This window comes from Stomoxys calcitrans, chromosome 4 (assembly GCF_963082655.1).
Source record: "Stomoxys calcitrans chromosome 4, idStoCalc2.1, whole genome shotgun sequence".
NCBI lineage: Eukaryota > Metazoa > Arthropoda > Insecta > Diptera > Muscidae > Stomoxys > Stomoxys calcitrans.
The window spans coordinates 36,765,810-36,788,088 of record NC_081555.1 but is presented as its reverse complement, the minus strand read 5'-3'; the positions used below and the strand labels follow the sequence as shown (position 1 = coordinate 36,788,088).

The following is a 22,279-nucleotide window of genomic DNA, read 5'->3' as shown; positions in this document are numbered from 1 at the left end:
GGGCGACAAACGCCTGACCTAAGAAGGAGGTCAGTATAGCTATTGGCGTCATAACGGGACACATAGGACTACAATTGAAGCATTTCCTATGGCACTTAGGTGAGGACACAAAACCAGACATGAACCGACTTAAGGCCGTGGTATTTGTTAGTTAATTTTTATCGAAATTATAGTCTTTAGTAAACATTTTAGTGAAATTTTGTATTTAGGGAAAATTTGCTCAGTCATTTTGTCTTTAGAGAACATATCTTAGAAATTTTATTTTCAAAACAAAACACCTATTAGAAAAATTTTATTTAGTTGTAATTATAGAATTACTTGAGATTAGTAATTCAGAAAACTGTTGTCGAAAACATGTTGATAGTTTTTGTTTTCTTCAAAACATGATAAAACCTAAACCTTAGATAAAGGAAAAAAAAACAACAAAATTGTAAATCATTTATGTTTGTATGTTTACGGCTGGAAATTCCTAGTAATTGATATGCTCTGCCTTTAAAACACTTGTTACCTTGTAACTTAGTTTTCAACGGAAACACATTTAAAAGTTTGCTATATAAGCAGATTGTGGCTATGCAGATAACATCATTAAAACTTCAGCAGTTGTTTGAATTAAAAGAATTTTAGAGCAATGAATACTTTGATTATTTCCATTGGCTTGTTGGCCCTTATGGGATTCACTTTGGCCGACTATTGTTCGCCTTCGCTGTGTAACGGTGCCCAACATATAGCCTGTGGCCACAGTGGGGTAAGTTAAAAACCTATTCACTACATGTACTTGTAAATTGTAATGACTCTGTTGCAGAGATTTGATTCCTCATGTCCTTCCAATGCCGCCTCAGTGAACATGAGTCCCTCTTTGCGGGATTACATTATAAACTATCACAATGAGAAACGTAATCTGGTAGCAGGTGGTGGTGCTCCCAATCTTCAGCCTGCTTGTCGAATGGCTACAATGCAATGGGACGAAGAATTGGCCTATCTGGCTGCCCTCAATGTGCGCCAATGCAAGATGGCCCATGACAAATGTCGCAATACTGCCACTTTTAAATACTCGGGTCAAAATTTGGCCTGGAGATCGTATTCTGGTAGCCCCAATTATCAGGAATTGGCAAAAATAGGCATGGACATGTGGTATGATGAAGTGGCACACATGAACATGGACTACATCAATGCCTACCCCCAGGGCTACTCAGGACCGTAAGTTTGATGGCACTGCCTACGATTTTAGAATTTCCACTGAATATCCTCAAATTCCAGAGCCATTGGCCATTTCACTGTAATGATGAATGGGCCCAACATACGCCTGGGTTGTGCTGCAGCCACTTATGCCGATACTGGTCGCGATAGACAAATTTTCTTGATAGCCTGCAACTATGCCAGAGTCAATGTGGCAACTCTGCCCGTTTATGCCAGCTGCAGTTCGGGAGGTAGCGAATGCACCACTGGACGTAATCCTAAGTATACCAATTTGTGTTCCACCTCGGAAGCTTATGATGTCAATAATTTGTTTGTATAGACTATAAGAGTTGTTGTTATGTTATCAATTTGTTAAAATATTTTATTTTTGTTGTTATTTGCTTTATAAGGCTAAAGAGTTAAATAAAATTTTAGGAAAATATTTAAAATTACATGCCTAGGGTTGCCGAAGACTCTTCTTTACTCTTAAAGCCAATAGCAAACCACAAGATGGCCCATGGGTTAGGTTGAAAAGATGGTGTAGATATTAATCCACTACATGCCACTATGGACATACACCTAAGTCAGTAATCGGCTTGTTGTGCGCTCTATAAAGTAACCTCTAAACAGAAGATTTTGAGTAAGGAATTCCATGCTGCTTACAAAATCCTTAATTGTTTTCCATATCACTCCCCTAAGTTGGTTCATGTCTGGTATTGTGTCTCCACATAAGTGCCGGTATCTGTTAGACGCAAAAGCCGGACAATGACAAAGGAAATGCTCCAACGTCTCATTATCATCTTCCCCGCATGCCCTACACATCACTTGCCGCACCGATTTTGCATAAGTGAGCTCGTAGACCCATGTGTCCCGTTAAGAAACCTACTAACCTCCGTCTTACTTCCTTTCAGTATTAGCCACATTTTCTCACGATCCTGATCTCCCCATTAGATTTTCGTCATCCTATCGGCCGTTACACTGTTACACAGTACTTCATACGAGTTCGTCGCCCACGCCCTTAACTCGCACTACGTCGACCCTAAAGGATTCGCGTTAACCGAGTTTATTGAGGGCAGTCCACTGGCCGTCACTGCCAAATCGTCTGTTCTTTTATTCCCCCTTACTCCGCTATGGGCTGCCATCCTTAAAGAAGGCGTTAATCTCCTCTCAACACCAAGACTGTTCGTGACCTTATCATTCTGCTTGCTATTGCCCTGATTGCCAGTTTACTGTCCGTAAAGATGTTTACATTCGACGTCCGGACATTAACTCTAAACCACTTCACGCTTTCCGTGATAGCCCGAATCGCCACCTATAGGACCGTTTAGTGGTCAAATTTCAAATTTTCCCATGAACACTGGCAAACTTCTCACATATCAATGAGTGCTGTCCAATTCAAGTTTAAGCCTAATGATAAGGGGCCTCCTTTTTGTAGCAGAGCCAGAATGGCGTGCCGCTGTGCGACACCTCTTTGGGTAGAAGTTTTTATATGGCTGCCATACCGGAGGCCACCGTAGCGCAGAGGTTAGCATGTCCACGTATGATGATGAACGCCTGGGTCTGGGTCTCGCCGTTGGGCCTCTGTTCATTAGCCGGTATTGAGTCTCTCGCCAATGTACTGCAAACTTCCATTAAGGAACTGGTGCAAACTTCCCAAAAATTAATGAGTGCTGTCCGATTCAATTTTAAGCTCAATGATAAGGGACCTTCTTTTTATAGCCGAGTCCGAACGGCGTGCCGCAGAGCGACACCTCCTTGGGGAGAAGTTTTTACATGGTAAAGTATCTCACAAATATCGGTAGCATTAGTAGGGATAACCAACGCTGAAAAATTTTCTGATGTTCCTGGCAGGATTCTAACCCAGGCATTCAGCCTCATAGGCGGACATGCTAAGCTCTGCGCTACATTGGCCTCCAATGCCAATGCACTGCCTGGTAGGAAGGAAGGCATGAAGGACGACGGGTGAAGCGATGGGACGATAGATGGATGAGCTGTTAGTAGGCTGCATCGAGCTGAGTCGGTGAGTTGAAGATGATTGGACCATGAAGTTTCGGAGCTGGTCGTGAGGAGATGGATGTGGTGATGAACGGGTGAAGCCAAATGACGATAAATGGATGAGCAATTAGTACGCTGCATCGAGCTGAGTCGGTGAGTTGAAGATGATTGGACCATGAAGTCCTAGAGCTGGTCGAGTGGGTGTGTGTGGATTTCGGATGTTTTGAAAGTTTTAACAGGGTGTCGATGTAATTCCCCGTGACTAACATACTATTGGGTTGCCCAAAAAGTAATTGCGGATTTTTCATATAGTCGGCGTTGACAAATTTTTTCACAGCTTGTGACTCTGTAATTGCATTCTTTCTTCTGTCAGTTATCAGCTGCTACTTTTAGCTTGCTTTAGAAAAAAAGTGTAAAAAAAAGTATATTTGATTAAAATTCATTCTAAGTTCTATTAAAAATGCATTTACTTTCTTTTAAAAAATCCGCAATTACTTTTTGGGCAGCCCTACTATATACCGCGTGTGAGAATGTTTCGGTGCACTCCTGCTTTGGCTCAGACCTGTACTGAGTCATTTCGGGTTATGCCACCTAATTTCTGACTGTTTCTGAATGACGTGTTGCTACGAAATGGTGCTTGCATCATCCCAAATGGTGACCAGTACGGAACTGTCTGGAGTTCAACTGGTTGAAGTTGGACTACGTGGTTGAACCAGAGTCCTTAATCTGATACCACGGGAGTCAGGAGCCCCTGGAGCTTCGGTTCCAGCCTTACTATTGGTGAGGCCCCAGTTGGGAGCAACGTGGTGGCTGTGGTTTAACACCTAAAGTCGCAGCAAGGGCATTTCGATGTTCGTTGTGGTGCCGGGTGCCGTGACCCATTGAACGAAAAGAGTTTGGGATAGTGCTCTGCTCCTAACGAAAAGGGGGGACACGTTCAGACAATGTGAACTCGAATTGGAACTCATGCTAGCTTCTGCTATGTATGGGGGCGTTGGTAGACGCATCGTTTTCACCCGGGGTTAAGAACCCTGCAGAATTAGGCCATCGTGGCAGGTGCCTGCATAAAACACCATTTGGACTTTGGTCTGATGCCGCCATCACAGCTGTAAGGTCTTTGATGGATTTCGAACCTAACTCCCAAAAAGCCAATTTACTCAAGATTTGGAAGACTAGTATAGGCAAACATCCTAATATTGAAACAACAGGAAGTGCAGTGACAGGAAACTCAATGCAGCCTAACGATGCCCGCAACTCTTGGGTCTTTGACCCTACTCCTGAGAGTCTTTAAAATGTTTGCCTAATATGTAGTACATAGCTATTCTGAGATACAGATATATTGGCTGCCCAAAAAGTAATTGCGGATTTTTGAAAAGAAAGTAAATGCATTTTTAATAAAACTTAGAATGAACTTTAATCAAATATACTTTTTTTACACTTTTTTTCTAAAGCAAGCTAAAAGTAACAGCTGATAACTGACAGAAGAAAGAATGCAATTACAGAGTCACAAGCTGTGAAAAAATTTGTCAACGCCGACTATATGAAAAATCCGCAATTACTTTTTGGGCAACCCTAAATATGTTGAAGAGCGAACTCAATGGCAATTTTGGCTAAAATACTAATTTTTATTGGCATGAACACCTATGTTCTGACAACTGACATTTTTGGCACATGCATAATACAAATTTATTATGCTTTTATTTTTGGATTTTTTGCATTAAAATCATAATGTTCCTTGAGAGAACACAAATTGGGATAGTCTGGATTGGTACCTGTGGTACAGGCAGCAGCTGGTTTACTGCAGCTCGCATAGATGGGATTGCCATTCCAGTTAGTGTTGTCATAATTGCATGCCAACAAAAAGTATTGCTTCCCCTTGGGATCCTTAGCTCCATAGGTGGCAGCGGCACATCCTATGCGTACATTGTTCTGTACCATCATAGCGGTGAAATGACCAATTGCACTAGGGGACAAGGGAAGATAAATATCATAAGGCATTCATCCTAACAACAATGACTTACTGCTCGTTGTTGCGCCGATAGGAGTTGATGAAATCCATGTTACTGTACTGCACCTCATTGAACCATGAATCGACACCTTTTTGGAAACTTTTCTTAATATCTGGTGTGCCATTATACCATCTTATGGCCAAATTTTGTCCAGACGAATGATATTTGGCGGTGTTATGACAAGCATCATGTTCCATTTTACATTGGAGGACATTGAAATGGGCCAGGTAGGCCAATTCATCATCCCATTGTACGGTTCCCATTTGGCAGGCAGCATCATGATGGGCATCATTGCCACCGGCTATATAATTGCGTTTTTCATTGTGATACTTGATAAGGAAGTCCTTAAAGGACTGGGTGATGTTGAATAGGACAGCATTGGCAGGACAAGAGGAATGAAATTTCTACACAAGGACATAAAATTTGTAACTCAATTAGAAGGATGTCAAATTGTTCAAAATTTCCAACTTACTCCACTATGCCCACAAGCAATATGAGCTCCTTTTTTGCATAGATTAGGATTACAATAATCTGTGGACTTGGCTAATCCTATTATACAAATTATACTCAAAAATGATAAAAATCGCTTCATTTTTCTCTTTCTGCCAGCTGTGATAGACTAAAGAAGCTAACAATTGAATACCAACTTATAACACTTGGTTAAAGAGACTTGTCTTGGCTTGTGAAGCAAACCCAGTTTTGGTGAATATTGCTATAGAATTTGTGAAGTTAATAAATATTTTGAATATATTGGGTTGCCCAAAAAGTAATTGCGGATTTTTCATATAGTCGGCGTTGACAAATTTTTTCACAGCTTGTGACTCTGTAATTGCATTCTTTCTTCTGTCAGTTATCAGCTGTTACTTTCAGCTTGCTTTAGAAAAAAAAGTGTAAAAAGTTCATTCTAAGTTTTATTAAAAATGCATTTACTTTCTTTTAAAAAATCCGCAATTACTTTTTGGACAACCCAATATTTTTATACCCACCACCATAGGATGGGGGGCATACTAATTCATTCCGTTTGTAACAACTCGAAATATCGATTTGTGACATTCGAAGTCGATCTAGCCATGTCCGTCCCTCTGTCGAAATCTTGATAGCGATCGATTGAATGAAGCTGATCACTTGAAATTTTGCACAGATAATTCTTATTATGTGGGTCATTGGGGATTGTAAATGGGTCATATTGGTTCAGATTTGGATAGTGCCTCCATATCAACCGGTGTCCCGAATGAAATATTGGGCCCCTGAAAACCCTAATTGTCCGATTCGTCTGAAAAGTTTTCTAGTAGTGTTCTGTTGCGACTTCCAACAACCTTGGCAAGTATGGTCTAAATCGGTCTATATCCTGATATAGTTGCCATATAAACCGATCTACCGATTAGTCTTCTACGGCTCCTAGAAGCTTTAAATATTGCCTGATTTGGCTGCAATTTGGTACGTAAAGTACACATTGCGGACACGGGATAACTTTGAGCACCACACGGGCTGGAACTATGAGCTTCGACTTGTGTGGTGTTCATCCTTATCACAATCGGCGCCATAGATGGACATGCTAACCACTGCGCCACGGTGGCCTTCAAGGTGACACTGACTCTTACTTAAATAGTGAGTGCCAATGATACTTGAAATGACAAGGCGTCTTATTGGTGCCTTCAATGGCCAATATAAGCGTCTGTTTCCCGGTTAGGGACGGCAGGAGGCGAGCGTTGGATCTTAGAGCAAGCGGCTCGCGACATTGAAGGATGCATGTGCGAACTCGCATGACGGTAGGGGCGGTGAACCATGAGTCCGCACCCGTAGACCACACTATGTGTAAAATTTCAGCCAAATCGGACAAAAATTTTGGCTTCCAGGGGTTCAAGAAGTCCAATCGGGAGTCAATATGGGAGCTATATTAGCCTCTTGACCGATTTAAACGGTACTTGGCGCAGTTGATGGATGTCACAACAGAGCACTATCTGCAAAATCTCAGCCAAATCGGTTGAAAATTGAGGCTTCCTGGGTCTCAAGAAGTGAAATCAGGACATCGGTTTATATGGGAGCCATATGAGGTTCTTGACCAATTTGGACCGTACTTGGCGTATCTGTTGGAAGTCATAATAGAACGCTACGTGCAAAATTTCAGCCAAATCGGACAAAAATTGAGTCTTCCAGGGGCTCAAGAAGTCAAATCGGCAGATCGGTTTATATGGGAGCTATATCTAAATCTGAACCGATATGGCCTAGTTGCAATTCCCAACGAACTACATCAATATAAGGTATCTGTGAAAAATTTCAAGCGGCTAGCTTTATGCGATCGACCGTTATAGTGATTACGACGGACGGACTGGCATGGCTAGATCGAATCAGAATGTGGAGATGATCCATAATATAAATACTTTAGGGAGTCCTAGATCAATATTTCGAGGTGTTACAAACGGAATGACTAGATTAGTATACCCCCATCCTATGGTGGTGGGTATAACAAACTTGAAAAAGTTCTTGGGATTATGCAAAAGGTCCTGTCCCATATGGACTAAATGTCGAGAATTGTATCTGGAGTTCTTAGTATTAAACCTGCTTCTCGCTAATGAAAAACTCGCGTAATTCTCCGCAGTATTCGATCTCTTAAAATTCCTGAACAATCTAATTCTAATATTGCGTAAACGTCTAAGTGCAGGTGTAAACCAAGCAGGACCCTGATTAGCAACCTGATTCACTATAGGTACAGAGTCATCCAAAGCAGAATTCAGTTGTTTGTAAAATCCCAAGACACAGGTATCGATGTCACTACCAAGATACCACGTGGAACAGGACAAAAGAGAACGTAGTCGAGTCAAGTTAGTCTTCGCACAGTTATATCTACCAATCGAAGACCTAGCAGAACTAGTATTGGGTGAGGTATGCCCCAACTCAAGATTCATTAGGAGTGTAGGATCATAGATATCCTCAGGGTCTATAAAAAACGGAGGGCATCTACAAAGTGAAATATCCAATGAAGATGAGAAACTTAAATCCATCAATGTGTATAGTATTCAATAGAAATTTATCTGGTATAAAAAAAGTTAAAAAAATCTTATCGCAAAAGGCAACGAATACAACTGGATAAGTCGGGGGGACATAGGCCAACCCATTGTCGCCGGAGATCCATTAAGTACTAGGAAGGTTAAAGTCACCCATACAAATCAAAGAAGAACTCTCCGTTAGTAAGTGAGATACCTTAGCAATGAGATTGGTATGGCATAAATAAATCCCAAGTTCCGCATTGGGTACAATATAAGAACAGGTTAGGCAAATAGTGCTACCAAGGAATACCAATATCCTAGTAAGTTGAAACATCAACCATCTCCGAAAGAATGGAATTATGAACTGGAATTATGAACTCCACCCTCTGTTTATGCAGTCTATCCTTTATTTTGTAATCGCAGTTAAAACTCTTGAGGTACACAGTCCTCAATTTAGCATTAAGACCCCTAACGTTTTGATAAAATTGTCTTCTGCCATGACTTCCAACAACCGAGCCAAGTACGCTCCAAATCGTTCAATAACCTGATATAGCTACCATATAAACCGATCTCCTGATTTGACCTATTGGTCTCCTGAAAGTCGCAATTTTTATCCGATTTTGTCTAATTTTAACACGTAGTGTTAGTGATGTTAGTATTAGCCAAATCGATTCATAGACTGATACAGCTCCCATACAACCCGATCTGCAGAGTAGTCTTCTTCGGACCCTAGAAACTTTAAATTTCCCTGATTTTACTGAAATTTGGTACGTGAAGTTGACATATGCCTTTCAACGAAGTTCATTTGTGTACATTTTTAGCAGAATTCATGGTGGTGGGTTCCCAAAATTCGTTCCGGTCGAACTTAGTGCGTTTTTACTTTTTGCTGCTCATTAGGTGCTGATAAAGTTTATTTTAGATTCTTTTATTAATTATAAAATCAATATACCACATATGCCATATACGTTTTTTGGATGACGCAGGTGATGAGGGATACCAAGCAAAGGTTCTAAGTAGCTTCAACTTGGCAAAATCCAGGTCATGCAGGGTTCTTTCCTTATTTCAATTGTGGACAATGACTTCCCGGTGGTGTCAGCTAGGTTAGCAGCCATTGTACACAAACTAACGACCGTTCCACAATACTACGTACGCGTTTGTCACTCACACTCTTAACTCAAACTACGTCAAGCCTAATGCTTCGGATAAACCAAATTTACTGACGCACAGTGGGATGGGAAAAAAATAAATGGAAATAAGCCTGCCAACGGATACAGATATCTTCATGAAATCTTACATGGTTATAGCTGAGGTGTTATCCAGTTTATATGCAAAATTTCAGGGGCCCCGAATTCCCAGGGGTCTTTCAAAGTTGGTCACCTCGGCCCTATAAAAGTGCGGCCTGTCAAAAGCGCATTTATGGTCCGATTTTAAATTTTTCTTTTCACTTTTGTGAAAAATAAAATTAAAATTGAAAATATTATAAAACCAAAACTACTAAAGATGCCGTTCTAATTTTTCACAAAATTGTAGATGAATATCTTTTTTAAAAATTAGTACAAATTTTGGCCACATTTCTTGATGAAAACACGAAGATATCTCTATCCGTTCCAAAATGGCAGACTTATTTCCACTTAGTTTTTTTTCTCATCCCACTATGTGGCCGTAGTCCTCTGACCTTCATGGCCAAATCGTTAACCCTTTCATTCCTCTTAATCCTCCGATGATGTTCATGCCGTCCTCAGAGAAGGCGTTAATCTCCTCCTTACACTCCAAGACCTTTTTGTGGTCGTACTTTGTTACATTTTACTGTTCGTAAAGATGTTCACACTCCATGTCCTCGTGTTAATACCATACCATCCCAGGCATTGCGTGATCGCCCGGACCTACGACTGTAGGACCGTATTTTGATCAGGCAGTCGGAAACAGATCTATGTCCCTGGCTCCTCAATGTACATCCCCAGGCCCATTCTGTCCTCTAGCATTGCTCCTTCGGTGTAGCATGAACTTCCAGATGGCAATGCCAGAGTTCCGCCAATCCAAGTCTGTGCCACTGGCAGCAGTGCTTTGCACTCGATCTCAACTGATGCCGCAGGTATTCGATCGGAAACTTCTTCCATTACACCCAGGTTTCTTAACGTCGCCTCGACTATACCGCCATGTTATGACCTGCTACTATTCTCTATCTTTACTCCCATAGCCTTAAGTCTCAAAGCCCCAGTGGCCGCATTCACACTGAGTATGTATGTTTGTGGGTAGGATATCTAGAATAATTTCCAGTACACTAGAAAGCGTGGTCCTAATCAGCCCCCCACAGCCTATGCCAAAAGGTTCTCTGAACCTGTTGTTTTATCCTTGAGTTGCACCTTTTCTCTACCGCAGTCCACCAAACTACTGAGGCGTAAATAGGTCAGGACAGGTCTAAGTAGCAATCTGCCATCAGATTTAGTCGTTTTCGTCCTGTAGTTTTGTCCTTAAGTTGCACCTTTTTTCCATCCTCCGATTCTGGCCCCACTTCAAGGCTAAGGTCCGCCTACATAGTGCCTAACATCTGTGAGCTTCCTCGGTATGCTCCTAAAGTGACACTTCCGATTCAGTTTCCTGTCCAACAGCACTCCTAAGTATTTTACCTTGTCGAATATTGAAATCGTGTTATTGAGAAAACGTGGGGCATTTGCCCTGAAAGCCTATATCCTCTTCTACAAATATATGAAACATATCTTACCGCTCAGATCAGCAAATAAAAAGTTGTGAACTTATTTCGAATATTTTCACCGTTTGGCCCACTGTGCAACGTAAATTGCAAATTTTACCCATAAACATTTCACTAAGGAACAGGGGCAAACTTCTCTCATATCAATGAGAGCAGTCCGATTCAAGTTTAAGCTCAATGACAAGGGGCGTCCTTTTTATAGCCGAGTCCGAACGGCGTGCCACAGTGCGACACCTCTTTGGAGAGAAGTTTTACATGGCATAGTACCTCACAAATGTTGCCAGCATTAGGAGGGGAAAACCACCGGTGAAATTTTTTTTGTGATGGTCTCGCCAGGATTCGAACCCAGGCGTTCAACGTTTGCCCTGAAAGCCTATATCCTCCTCTACAAATATATGAAACATATCTTACCGCTCCGATCAGCAAATAAAAAGTTGTGAACTTATTTCCAATATTTTCACCGTTTGGCCCACTGTGCAACGTAAATTGCAAATTTTACCCATAAACATTTCACTAAGGAACAGGGGCAAACGTCTCACATATCAATGAGTGCAGTCCGATTCAAGTTTAAGCTCAATGATAGGGGGCCGCCTTTTTATAGCCGAGTCCGAACGGCTTGACGCAGTGTGACACCTCTTTGGAAAGAAGTTTTACATGGCATGGTACCTCACAAACGTTGCCAGCATTAGGAGGGGAAAACCTCCTAATGCTGGCAACGCCAGGATTCGAACCCTGGCGTTCACTGTCATAGGCGGACATGCTAAACTATGTGCTACGGTGGCCTCCCCACTGTGCAATGTGCTGTGTTAAAAAGTACGCGGACTTCTTTCCCAATGTTGCAAATCTCCCGGTCAGCCAGGGTTTTACTTGAGCTGATTTTTATACACTCCACCATAGGATGGGGGTATACTAATTTCGTCATTCTGTTTATAACACCTCGAAATATGCGTCTGAGACCCCATAAAGTATATATATTCTTGATCGTCATGTCGTTTCAAGCCGATCTGGCCATTTCCGACCGTCTGTCCGTCCGTCCGTCCATCCGTCCGTCTGTCGAAAGCACTCCAACTTTCAAAGGAGTAAAGCTAGGCGCTTAAAATTTTTGCACTAATACTTTTTATTAGTGTAAGTCGGTTGGGATTGTAAATGGGCCAAATCGGTCCATGTTTTGATATAGCTTCCATATAAACCGATCTTGGGTCTTGACTTCTTGAGCCTCTGGAGGGCGCAATACTCTTCCGATTTGACTGAAATTTGGCACGTGGTGTTTTGGTATCACTTTCAACAAGTGCGGTAAGTATGGATTAAATCGGTCCATAACCTGATATAGCTGCCATCTTGACTTCTTGAGCCTCTAGAGGGCGCAATTCTTATCCGATTGGAATGAAATTTCGCACGACGTGATTTGTTATGACTTCCAACCACTGTGCTAAGTATGGTTCAAATAGGTCCATAACCTGATATAGCTGCCATATAAACCGATCTAGGGTCTTGACTTCTTGAGCCTCTAGAGGGCGCAATTCTTATCCGATTGGAATGAAATTTCGCACGACGTGTTTTGTTATGACTTCCAACCACTGTGCTAAGTATGGTTCAAATAGGTCCATAACCTGATATAGCTGCCATATAAACCGATCTAGGGTCTTGACCTCTTGAGCCTCAAGAGGGCGCAATTCTTATCCGATTGGAATGAAATTTTGCACGACGTGTTGCGTTATGACTTCCAACAACTGTGCCAAGTATGGTTCAAATAGGTCCATAACCTGATATAGCTGCCATATAAACCGATCTTGGGTCTTGACTTCTTGAGCCTCTAGAGGTCGCAATTATTATCCGATTTGCCTGAAATTTTGTACAACGGTTTCTCTCTACATACGTATTTATTATGGTCTGTATGGGTCTATAGCCTGAAACAGCTCCCATATAAATCGATCTCTCTATTTTACTTCTTGAGCCACCAAAGGGCGCAATTCCTATTTGGATTGGCTGACATTTTACACAGGTCTCCAACATATAATTTAATTGTGGTCCGAACAGGACCATATCTTGATATCGCTCTAATAGCAGAGCAAATCTTTTCTTTTATCCTTTTTTTGCCTAAGAAGAGATGCCGGGAAAAGAACCCGACAAATGCGATCCATGGTGGAGGGTATATAAGATTCGGCCCAGCCGAACTTAGCACGGTTTTACTTGTTATACCTTACACCACCACTGTGGTACAGGGTATTATAAGTTTGTGCATTTGTTTGCAACGCTAAGAAGCAGAAGAGCTAGACCCATTGTTAAGTATACCGATCGACTCAGAATCACTTTCTGATTCGATTTAGCCATGTCCCTCCGTCCGTCTGTCCGTCTATCCGACTGTCCGTCCATCCGTCTGTTCATCCATCCGTCTGTTCATCCATCTGTCTGTCCGTCCATCCGTCTGTCCATCCATCTGTCTGTCCGTCCATCCGTCTGTCCGTCCATCCGTCTGTCCACCCATCCGTCTGTCCGTCTGTGAGTCCTTGAATTTTTGTTATCAAAGTGCAGGTCGTATTTGTTGCCCAATCACCACGAATTTTTGCACATATCACTTTTTTAGCTCAAGGACGGAAGCTATTGATTTTGGTAAAAATCGGTTCTGATTTCGATAAAGTTCTCATATATGTGTATCGCCCGATTTGCACTTAAATGGTCGAAGTAACTACAGTTTTCAACTGATCTGCACCAAATTTGGCACGGATTATTTTGTTACTTATCTTAATATACCTGCAAAATTTCATTAAAATCGGTTCAGATTTAGATATAGCTCCCATATATATGTATCGCCCGATTTGCACTTAAATGACCGTCGTAGCTATAATTTTCAACCGATCTGCACAAAATCTGGCATGGATTGTTTTGTTACTGATCTAAACATATTTGAAAAATTTCATTAAAATCGGTTCAGATTTAGATATAGCTCCCATATATATGTATCGCCCGATTTGCACCTAAATGACCGTAGTAGCTACAATTTTCAACCGATCTGCACAAAATCTGGCATTGATTGTTTTGTTACTGATCTAAACATATTTGAAAAATTTCATTAAAATCGGTTCAGATTTAGATATAGCTCCCATATATATGTATCGCCCGATTGGCACTTAAATGACCGTAGTAGCTACAATTTTCAACCGATCTGCACAAAATCTGGCATGGATTGTTTTGTTACTGATCTAAACATATTTGGAAAATTTCATTAAAATCGGTTCAGATTTTGATATAGCTCCCATATATATGTATCGCCCGATTTGCACTTAAATGGCCGTAGAAACTAAAATTTTCAACAGATTTGCACCAAATTTGGCACGGAATGTTTTGTTACCAACGAGCAACGCTTGCAAATCATTGAATTTTATTACCAAAATCAGTGTTCGGTTCGAAATGTGTTCATTCACCGTAACGTTGCGTCCAACAGCATCTTTGAAAAAATACGGTCCAATGATTCCACCAGCGTACAAACCACACCAAACAGTGCATTTTTCGGGATGCATGGGCAGTTCTTGAACGGCTTCTGGTTGCTCTTCACTCCAAATGCGGCAATTTTGCTTATTTACGTAGCCATTCAACCAGAAATGAGCCTCATCGCTGAACAAAATTTGTCAAAATTTGAACACATTTCGAACCGAACACTGATTTTGGTAATAAAATTCAATGATTTGCAAGCGTTGCTCGTTAGTAAGTCTATTCATGATGAAATGTCAAAGCATACTGAGCATCTTTGTCTTTGACACCATGTTTGAAATCCCACGTGATCTGTCAAATACTAATGCATGAAAATCCTAACCTCAAAAAAAATCACCCTTTATGTATCACCCGATTTGCACTTAAATGGCCGGGCAATTTTGTTACTGTTTGCGAGATTTTTTTTTCTGAATACGAAATTCATATTTTTTATGCCGAATTTTCTAAAGTAAGTTCAATGAAAAAGAAAAAAATTTTTGGCTGACTGGGGGACTCGAACCAGGGTTTGCAAGTCATAAATGGAATGGGAGTTTTGTGCTCTACATGGTAGTACGCATATTTTTCGTTCGTTTTTTCTAAGAGTTTTTTTTCTGTGTATATCTGAACATGAAAAAAGTAGGTGCTTAATTGTCATCTACTAATCATGAATCCGAATAGGGGCCAACTTCCCACATAGAAGTTTGCCCCTTTTCCTTAATGGAATTTTTTTGGTCAAATGTGCATTGCCATCATCAATCCAAACCAAAAAATCCTAAAGAAATTTTAATATTAGGTAAAAATCTTTTTATTAATGCACATGGAAAAAGGGAAAACTAATTTTACCCAAACTGAGTACTTTCACATAAAAACTCCATAGCACAGCTTGCTTTATGCATTAAAATCATAATATTCCTCGAGAGAACATAAATTGGGATAATCTGGATTGGTACCGGTGGTACAAGCTGTAGCTGGTTCGCTACAGCTGTTGTAGATGGGCCATCCAACCCAATTGGTATTGGCATAGTTGCATGCCAACAAGAAGTATTGCTTGTTCTTGGGATTCTCATCTCCATATTTGGCAGCGGCACAGCCCATGCGCACATTATTCTGGTACATCATTACCGTGAAATGGCCAATGGCACTGAGGAACAGAGAGAGAGATAAACATCAACATGGCACATTGGACATTCATCACAACCACAATAACTTACTGTTCCTTGTTGCGTTTATAGGACTTGATGTAATCCCGGTTGCTGTATTGAACCTCATTGTACCACATGTCAACGGATTGCTGGAACAATTTATCCATATTTGGAGCACCTGTATACCATCTTTCGGCCAAATTTTGTCCAGACGCATGATAGTCCAAAGTGTCATGACAATCGTCATGTTCCATTTTGCATTGAAGCACATTGTAATGGGCCAAAGCGGCCAATTCATCGTCCCATTGCATGGTACCCATGTGGCAAGCTGCATCGTGATTGGGATCATTGCCCCCGGCTATGTAATTGCGTTTCTCATTGTGATACTTCAGAAGAAAGTCTTTAAAGGGCTCGGTGATGTTAAATATTTCAGCATTGGCAGGGCACGAAGCAGCAAATTCCTGCAAAGGGGTATTTATTTGGTATGTTTTAACGAGTATAGGTATTTTCAAACTTACTCCACTATGGCCACATGCAATATGAGTTCCCTCCGAGCATAGCTTAGGATCGCAATAATCCGTAGACTTGGCCAAACCTAGCATACAGATAAGACCCAAAAATGCAAAAATTTGCTTCATTTCTTTTCTTGCCAGCTGTGTTAGAGAAATTAGTCCAACAATTGAATATCAACTGATAACAGTTGGCCAAAATGAAGTGTCTTATATACTTGGGCCAGTACGTAGAACAAACAAAGTGCAAAGCATATTTCTATGGGATTTGTGAAAGAAGGTAAATAATATTTCCACAATATTTATTGCGAAGCTTGTCATTTAAGTTGTTGATTTTATTTGTTTTATACTATAATATTAATTATGAAAAAGTATTATAACAAAATATATTTTAAGTGTGCCATATGCATGCACACTTAAAGAAATTTAACTCATATGCGAATATTCTTACCAAATTCTTATGAAGAAACCGAGAGTTTTCTTATATCAATGAGAGATGCCCCAATCACTTAAGAATTTGATCAAAAATTTAATACGGAATTTTAAAGTTGTACACTGTATAGTTGTAAAGGCCACCGTAGCGCAGAGGATAGCATGTCCGCCTATGATGCTGAACGCCAGGGTTCGAATCCTGGCGAGACCATTAGAAAAAATTTTCAGCGGTGGCTTTCCCCTCCTAATGCTGGCAACATTTGTGAGGTGCTATGCCATGTAAAACTTCTCTCCAAAGGGGTGTCGCACTGCCGCACGCCGTTCGGACTCGGCTATAAAAAGGAGGTCCCCAATCATTGAGCTTAAACTTGCATCGGACTGCACTCATTGATAGGTGAGAAGTTTGCCCCTGTTCCTTAGTGGAATGTTCATGGGCAAAATTTTCATTTACACTGAAAAAAAGTAATGTCTTAACTTCAAAAAACCTTAATCTATAAAGAACTTAATTTAATTCAATTTGGCCTAGATCGGTCCAGGTTTGGATATAGCTGCCATATAGACCGATCTCTAGATTAAAGGTTTTGGGGCCATAAAAGCAACAATTGTTTTCCGATTTTGCTGAAATTTTGTAAAGTGCTTTGCGTTACGCCAGTCGATATCCTTTTTCACTTTGGCCCAGATCGATCCAGATTTGGATATAGCTGCCATATAGACCGATCCGCCGATTTAGGGTCTTAAAAGCCACATTTAAAATCCGATTTTGCTGAAATTTGGGACAGTGAGTTGTGTTAAGCCCTTCGATATCTTTTTTCAATTTGGCCTAGATTGGTCCAGATTTGGATATAGCTGCCATATAGACCGATCCGTCGATTTAGGGTCTTAGGCCCATAAATGCAACGTTTATTATCGGATTTTGCTGAAATTTGGTAAAGTGCGTTGTGTTAAGCCCTTCGACATCTTCCTTCAATTTGGGCTAGATCAGTTCAGATTGGGATACAGCTGCCATATAGACCGATCCGCCGATTTAAGGTCTTAGGCCCATAAAAGCCACATTTATTACCCGATTTCTCTCAAATTTCGGACGGTAAGTTGTGTTAGGCCCTTCGACATCTTTCTTTAATTTGGCCCAGATCGGTCCTGATTTGGATATAGCTGCCATATAGACCGATCTCTCGATTTAAGGTTTTGGGGCCATAAAAGGCGCATTTATTTTCCGATTTCGCCGAAAATTGGGACAGTGAGTTGTGTTAGGTCCTTCGACATTCTTCTTCAATTTGGCCCAGATCGGTTTAGATTTGGTTATAGCTGCCATATAGACCGATCCTCCGATTGAGGGTCTTAGGGCCATAAAAGCCACATTCATTATCCGATTTTGCTGAAATTTGGGACAGTGAGTTGTTTTAGGTCCTTCGAAATTCTTCTTCAATTTGGCCCGGATCGGTCCAGATTTGGAAATAGCTCCCATATAGACCGATCTCTCGATTCAAGGTTTTGGGCCCATAAAAGCCACATTTATAACCGGATTTTGCTGAAATTTGAGACGGTGAGTTGTGTTAGGCCCTTCGACATCTTTCTTCAATTTGGCCCGGAACGGTCCAGATTTGGATATAGCTGCCATATAGTCCGATCTCTCTATTTAATGTTTTGGGCCCATAAAAGGCGCATTTATTGTCCGATGTCGTCGAAATTCGGGACAGTGAGTTGTGTTAGGCTCTTCGACATCTTTCTTCAATTTGGCCTAGATTGGTCCAGATTTGGATATAGCTGCCATATAAACCGATTCGCCGATTTAGGGTCTTAGGCCTATAAAAGCCACATTTATAATCCGATTTTGCTGAAATTTGGGACAGTGAGTTGTGTTAGGCTCTTCGACATCTTTCTTCAATTTGGTCTAGATCGGAATAGATTTGGATATAGCTGCCATATAGACCGATTTCTGGATTTAAGGTTTTGCGCCCATAAAAGCCACATTTATTTTCCGATTTTGCTGAGATTTGAGACGGTGAGTTGTATTGGGCCCTTCGACATCTTTCTTCAATTTGGCCCGGATCAGTCCAGATTTGGATATAGCTGCCATATAGACCGATCTCTCGATTTAAGGTTTTGGTGCCATAAAAGGCGCATTTATTTTCCGATTTCGCCGAAAATTGGGACAGTGAGTTGTGTTAGGTCCTTTGACATTCTTCTTCAATTTGGCTCAGATCGGTCTAAATTTGGATATAGCTGCCATATAGACCGATTTTTCGATTTAAGGTTTTGGGGCCATAAGAGGCGCATTTACAATCCGATTTCGCCGAAATTTGAGACAGAGAGTAAAGTTAAGCCCCTCCACATATTTCTTTAATTTGGTCTAGATCGATCAAGATTTGCATATAGCTGCCATATAGACCGATATCTCGATTTAAAGTCTTGGCCCCATAAAAGGCGCATTTATAATCCGATTTCACTGAAATTTGACACAGTGACTTATGTTAGGCTTCTCGACTTCCGAGTCGTATATGGTTCTGATCGGTTTATTTTTAGATATAGCTACTAAAAAGACCAATATTTTGTATTACATAATGGAGCAATGACTTGTACTTATTAGTATTTGGTCCAAATCGGAACATATTTCGATATTGCTGCTATAGGGCATTAGGTATGCATTTTTCACCGCATTTTGACGAAAGGTGGTTTACATATATAGCCGAGGTGGTGGGTATCCAAAGTTCGGCCCGACCGAACTTAACGCCTTTTTACTTGTTTTGTAAGTAACAAGTAAAAAAGGCATTGTGCAGCAGTGGTATGTAGAATTCTTAGATATTTGTACGAGTATTACCACAAAACATAAACATCACCAACTGAAGGTCTTAATTTTACTAACCCATTTTCTCTATCCATAAAAAATACCCATTTTTATATATGTTTGTAAGTTTTGATATTCATTCCATTTTTATTGGTAAATAACTTAATATCATGAATAATACATATCTTCTTGTAGTAGTTTACCTTTTTTTCTTCTTGTTGTTGTATGTATGTATGTAAGTGATTTAGGCGTTTATTTATATGTATATAATTGTTGTTGTTTGTGTTTTTTTTTGCTTTGTTTTAGTATTTTTTTTTGTTTTTAATAGATAGAAGTGATCGATTAATCTACTCGTACATACATACATCCGTATAAGTAAATATTTAGTATAGTATCATCATATGTTTGACATCTCGTATTAAAACTTAAGAGAAAAAAAAGTCGTTACAAAAAATTATTTCCAAAAAAGAGAGAGAGAGAGAGTGTTAAGAAAATCGCAAAAAACATACCAACTAAAATGGGAAGTACTTACATAATGCATTATTTTATGTATTTATACATAGTACATATATAGTAATACATATGTAAATGTATTGATTTATAGTACATAAGTATGTTTAATATATATATATATATGATAACGAGTGATATATACAATTTATTGTGATACACGAAACTAAGTATCGAAATCAAAGCAATACATTTGACAAGTGATAATTGTGCTTGAGAGATGGAAATGTTTTAGAACTCATCATTTAGTTGCAATAAAAGAGGTCGTAGCTCCTGGATGCTCTTGGAAAAGCTTTGTAGATGCAAGTTCTGGGGGGGAGTACTTTATTCGGTTTTTTTTTCTTTATATTTCAATATGTTTGACCATATCTCATTGGAAGCTTTAAAATTTAGTTTTGTTTTCGTTTTAGGCAAATTATATATGTATAGTAGGTAGTTTAACATTAAAGCTGAAACTTATAGTTAATCCAAAATTATATATACATACATTAACATCTATAAATCTACTAACTTAGTGGAAAAACGCTTAGCGTTTTTGTTATTAAAAATAATTTAGAAAACATTAAAAAAAATTCAACATCGTCCAACAAAGATTCAAATTTGGCAGCAAAAGCATGACAGTATTATAAACTTTTAAAGTTTTCTGTTTCTCATAAAACATTTAGGGAAGCGTATGAAAGAAGAACAAAAATAAAGGGGAACAAAACTCCACAAACATAAACTTGGAGAATGTTTCAAAAATATAATTTTTTAAAGATTCAATTTTGAATGACAGCTAAGATAAATCATGAGGTTTTAAAATAAAATTTTGAAAATTTTAACCAAAACTCAAATATAATCCAATAATTTTTAAAGAAACCATTTGATTGTGGTTTTAAGTTATTTAGTAAATTGATGAGGATAATTCTCTTTTTGTCGAAAATGAATTTAAAAATAAAATCGTTTTTTTCATATTTTTCCTTAAGATAGAGATTTTGAATTAAAGATTTAGGCCTACATTTACAAAACTTATTGCAGCTATAAATTAGGTTTATTTGACAGTTTTCTTTTAAAGAACTGTCAAGTAAACCTACTTTATAGGATTCACTAATAGAAGATTAGGTCACATAATAATAATTTGTCTTCTTTATTTAAAGGTTCTTCCGAAAAGTTTATATATATATATATATATATATATATATATATATATATATATATATATATATATATATATATATATATATATATATATATATATAACAACATAAGAAGAAAAAACCAGTAAAGACAGGCAAAAGATGGGCGGAGCCGACTGTATAATAATCTACACCTACCATATAAGTACAATATGGGAGCTATATCCAATTCTGAACCAATTTTGATGGATCTCGGCAAATGTTTTCAGACGTGTTATTAAACAATCCCTATCAAATTTCGAGCAAAATAATTACATTATTGCAAATTACCCAAAATCGGATGAACATATATATGAGAGCTATATCCAAATCTGAACCGATTTCGAGCAAACTTCTCAGATAATGTGACAGTCGTCGAGGAAAGCGTTGTACGAAGTTTTGGGAAGATTGGTCAATAAATGCGCTTGCAGTGGCTCCAGGAGTGAAAATCGGGCGATATATATATATATATATATGAGAGCTTTATACAAATCTGCACCGATTTTTGTGAAATTCACCATTAGTATTGAGAGTCAAGAGAAAATCCTTCCTGTCAAATTTCGAGAGAATCGGTTAACAAATGACAATTTTATTGCTGTGTTACTGCAAATCGGAGGAACATATACAGCGGTCAAAAAAAGTATTCATCATTAGCAAAATTGATAATAAATTCACTTATTTTGGGTAATTGAAGAAAATTTAAAGTAAACAAATAATGCAGTTTTATGCAATAGTTTATTTTTCGTAATATGTTTTAAAATAAATTCAAAAAATAAATTTAATTAGCGCAAAAAATGCAATTTTATATAATAACACCAAAAACAGAACAAAAAAAGTATTCATCATTGATGTGCTATCATCAAAGTCAAATTCAAATATTATTTGGGAATCCCCCTTTTCTGTTTTATTTAGTAAAGGAGGCTTTGCCCTTGACAGCAAATATTTAATTTCATTGAAAATATAGTTTTTGTCAAAATGGGTCGTAAGCAAAACGAGGTTTCTGATGAGGTAAAAGTTTTGATAATAAAACACCACAGGAATGGTTTAACTCAAAAAACTATCAGTGAAATATTAAATAGACCACGATCTACTATACAATCCATCATCAGAAAGTGGACAGAAACGAAAACTGTTGACAATAAACCAAGATCTGGTCGACCAAAAGCACTTTCAGTTGGAGATGTGCGTTGGCTAGTGCGGCAAGTTCAGAAAACTCCGAAGACAAATGCGACCATTCTTCGTAAAAACACTATGGAATATTTAGGGAAGGAAGTTACTACACAAACAATTCGAAATACACTCAAAAGGCATAGTTACAGAGGAAGAACTGCACGTAAGAAGCCCTTTATAAATAAAATTAACCGAGTGAAAAGGCTAAACTTCGCAAAAATGTATGTAAAAC

General features: G+C 39.2%; 3 protein-coding genes across 3 annotated transcripts; 1 reads left to right on the top strand and 2 right to left on the bottom strand.

Annotated features, from left to right (window-relative positions):
- The first annotated feature begins 608 nt into the window (after positions 1-608).
- On the top strand, positions 609-1,516 carry LOC106085682 (antigen 5 like allergen Cul n 1-like). Its single transcript, XM_013250021.2, has 3 exons — positions 609-745; positions 803-1,197; positions 1,258-1,516. The coding sequence occupies exons 1-3, from the start codon at positions 629-631 to the stop codon at positions 1,514-1,516; spliced, it is 771 nt and encodes a 256-aa protein (XP_013105475.2). The 5' UTR covers positions 609-628.
- A 3,344-nt stretch (positions 1,517-4,860) lies between these two features.
- Positions 4,861-5,779, bottom strand: LOC106085693 (antigen 5 like allergen Cul n 1-like). Its single transcript, XM_013250044.2, has 3 exons — positions 5,653-5,779; positions 5,193-5,584; positions 4,861-5,134 (listed from the first exon to the last, which is right to left on the bottom strand). The coding sequence occupies exons 1-3, from the start codon at positions 5,770-5,772 to the stop codon at positions 4,861-4,863; spliced, it is 786 nt and encodes a 261-aa protein (XP_013105498.2). The 5' UTR covers positions 5,773-5,779.
- Positions 5,780-15,200: 9,421 nt separating this feature from the next.
- LOC106085691 (antigen 5 like allergen Cul n 1) lies at positions 15,201-16,161 on the bottom strand. Its single transcript, XM_013250040.2, has 3 exons — positions 16,006-16,161; positions 15,557-15,948; positions 15,201-15,486 (listed from the first exon to the last, which is right to left on the bottom strand). The coding sequence occupies exons 1-3, from the start codon at positions 16,123-16,125 to the stop codon at positions 15,234-15,236; spliced, it is 765 nt and encodes a 254-aa protein (XP_013105494.2). The 5' UTR covers positions 16,126-16,161; the 3' UTR covers positions 15,201-15,233.
- Positions 16,162-22,279: the final 6,118 nt, after the last annotated feature.